The 2,682-nt window shown below is 29.9% G+C and overlaps 1 protein-coding gene across 1 annotated transcript; it reads left to right on the top strand.

Annotated features, from left to right (window-relative positions):
- Nucleotides 1-829: 829 nt before the first annotated feature.
- Nucleotides 830-1,919, top strand: LOC133818949 (uncharacterized). Its single transcript, XM_062252078.1, has 3 exons — nt 830-1,228; nt 1,320-1,599; nt 1,796-1,919. Exons 1-3 carry the CDS (start codon nt 1,226-1,228, stop codon nt 1,825-1,827), a joined length of 315 nt encoding a protein of 104 aa, XP_062108062.1. The 5' UTR covers nt 830-1,225; the 3' UTR covers nt 1,828-1,919.
- Nucleotides 1,920-2,682: the final 763 nt, after the last annotated feature.

Genomic DNA, 2,682 nt, shown 5'->3' with positions numbered 1-2,682 from the left:
TTCCTTACACTATTTCAAATTGGAGGAAAGTTTCACCAATTATGAGAGATGTTCTTTGGGCATCTATTCAGGTAGAATTACAAGTTTTATGAGTGTATTTTTTTATATATATTCAGCTCTACACTTAAACATATAATATATTATTCTATATTCTATTGTAGGCACAATATGACTTACATGATGATTGGCAAAAAAAGATGTGCTTTGAAATGATGGCAGAACTATGGAGAGCTGAGAAATCAAGACTTGTAAAGGATATTATCAATGCAAAAAATGAGAGTGAACGACTAGCCTTAAAGCCGGATTGCATAAAAAGGGATGTAGAATGGAGAGCATTTGTTGCCAAAAAAATTAGTAAAGAACATTTGGTAAGAAATATGATGTAAGAAGTGATGTTGCTGCCTCTTTTATCTCTGTTGGTGTTAAATTAAATATAGGTATGCCTCTTTTACTTATTTATTAAATAGGATATAAGGGCCAAATACTAAGAGAGAAGAAAGAAAGCTGTTCCACACACCTTAAGTAGAAGAGGATATGCTCGAACAATCGATGATATGGTAATAATTAAGTTTTATACTATTTGTATTTTTGCTACCATTATTGTGGTCTCTATTTTATAATCTCTATTGATGTATTGTGTAGAAGAAAGAAAATGAGGATGTTAAAATATCTAGAATCGATGCTTTTCGGAGAGCCCATACCAAGACGAATGGTGAACCTGTAAACCCAACGGCATCTGATATTTTTGTGAGTATTAGTCATTTAATTTTTGTGAATTTTTACTTATTTTCCATAATTCATACATTAGTTATACTAATTTATATGCAGGGTTCATTGAATGAGATTCTCCTTGAAGACCCAAAATCTGGAACTACAGACAACGCTGATGAGGATGCCTTGACAAAATTGTTTGGTAACCCAAAATCTGGTCGTTTAATCGGACAAGGAAGAGGCGTAACAAGGTCAAAGCTAACTGTTGTTAATATGCGTAATAGCAAGATCTCCAAGTTAGAAGAAGAGCAACATAATATGAAGCTCAAAATGACTAAAATGATGAATCTACTTAAAGAACAATTGGTGGTATTTCTATCTTGCACTTATAAACCTTAGTTTTCTTTTCTTCCAATGAAACTTATCTTGGTTTTATATTTAGGTTGGTGGTAAAGTGACACCAAGCGAAGGACAGTCTCGCAATGTACCGCAGTCAAACAATATTTAGTCCCCTATGGTAAATTATAAAAGTTGTTATTGTTTTAAATTTTTATTTTAGAAGAACAATTACAGAAACTAATATATTGTCTTTAAAATAAATTTGGTAGAGTATTGCACTAGAAAAAAGACATAAATTTATAGGAGGGAAGAATGCTTGCTACTTGCTTGACTGGGCAGATGTAATTGTTGCTGAAGGTCGTTGGGATTCTAGTGATCCAAAGATAACTGTACATGGAAAGCCTCTTGGACCAGAATTTATGCGAGTATGGGTTGATGTTGCTATTGTACTAGAATCTTACTTATTTCGTCCTAATCATGCGATGCTTACAATACAAGAAGCAGTTGGTTCCACAGTTGCATGGCCTTCTAAAAAAGTTATTCCAAGAGGTAAAAATTAAATACTAAAAAAATAACTAATGTCTTATAATTTAGTGTTTGGTTTCTTTGTTTGCTTTGGTGTAGTTGTGAATCCATTATTTTGTATGTGGTGTCCTTTCTTGGATATAATTTCCATAGCATTTTTCTTGAAGTAATTTGTGATGCTAGATAATAACAATAAAATATTTCTTTGTTTATTTTGCAGATGTGACAAGCGAAGTAGAAAAGGATACTTAAGACTCCTTGAAAGTAGTAACTTTGTTTATTTCTTTGTGTGGAAAGTAGTAACTTTTAGACTCCTTGAATACTTAAAGAATATTTTGTTGTTGGTGACAATGTTGAATGTGTTTAAACTAAATTGTGGATTGTTAATTCAATGTTGAATGCTCTTACTTTTTGTTATTTGAAAATCAAGTTCATTTGATGATGCTAGTATATATTAGAAAGCTAATTTTAATTATATAAAAAAATTAAAATAGAATAGAATAAATTAGTGTTATATAAATAAAATATATAATGAGAATAATACGAAAATTGAGTTATAATATCTATTACAATAACACTTTTTATGCAAAGAACTATTTTATGCAAACTTCATTATATAACACAAATAATGTGTTATACTAAAGTGTTGTATAACACAAAAAAAGTGTTATACTAAAGTGTAGTATAACACAAAAAAAAATGTTATACTAAAGTGTAGTATAACACAAAAAAAGTGTTGTACTAAAGTGTAGTATAACACAAAAAAAGTTATACTAAAGTGTAGTATAACACAAATTTATAAGTATTGAAATGTGTTATATAATCAACTATAAATAACATAATTAAACACTTATCTATATATTAAAATAACACAGAAAGTGTGTTATCGTTGACAATACAATAACACATATGTATAACACTGATAAGGTGTTATGTAAAGTACCCTGACCTACAATAACATAGTTGGTCGTAACACATTAGAAAGTGTTATCGTATATTTTGATAACACATTTTCGGTGTTATTAAAAGCATTTTTTCTTGTAGTGATTAAATTTGGAGCAATTTAAGAGTGAGGCTTGGAGATGTTGGTCTAGTGCAAGAGTGTGC

The sequence above is a fragment of the Humulus lupulus genome, chromosome 1, assembly GCF_963169125.1.
Source record: "Humulus lupulus chromosome 1, drHumLupu1.1, whole genome shotgun sequence".
Lineage (NCBI taxonomy): Eukaryota > Viridiplantae > Streptophyta > Magnoliopsida > Rosales > Cannabaceae > Humulus > Humulus lupulus.
This window is presented reverse-complemented; position numbering and strand designations above follow the sequence as displayed.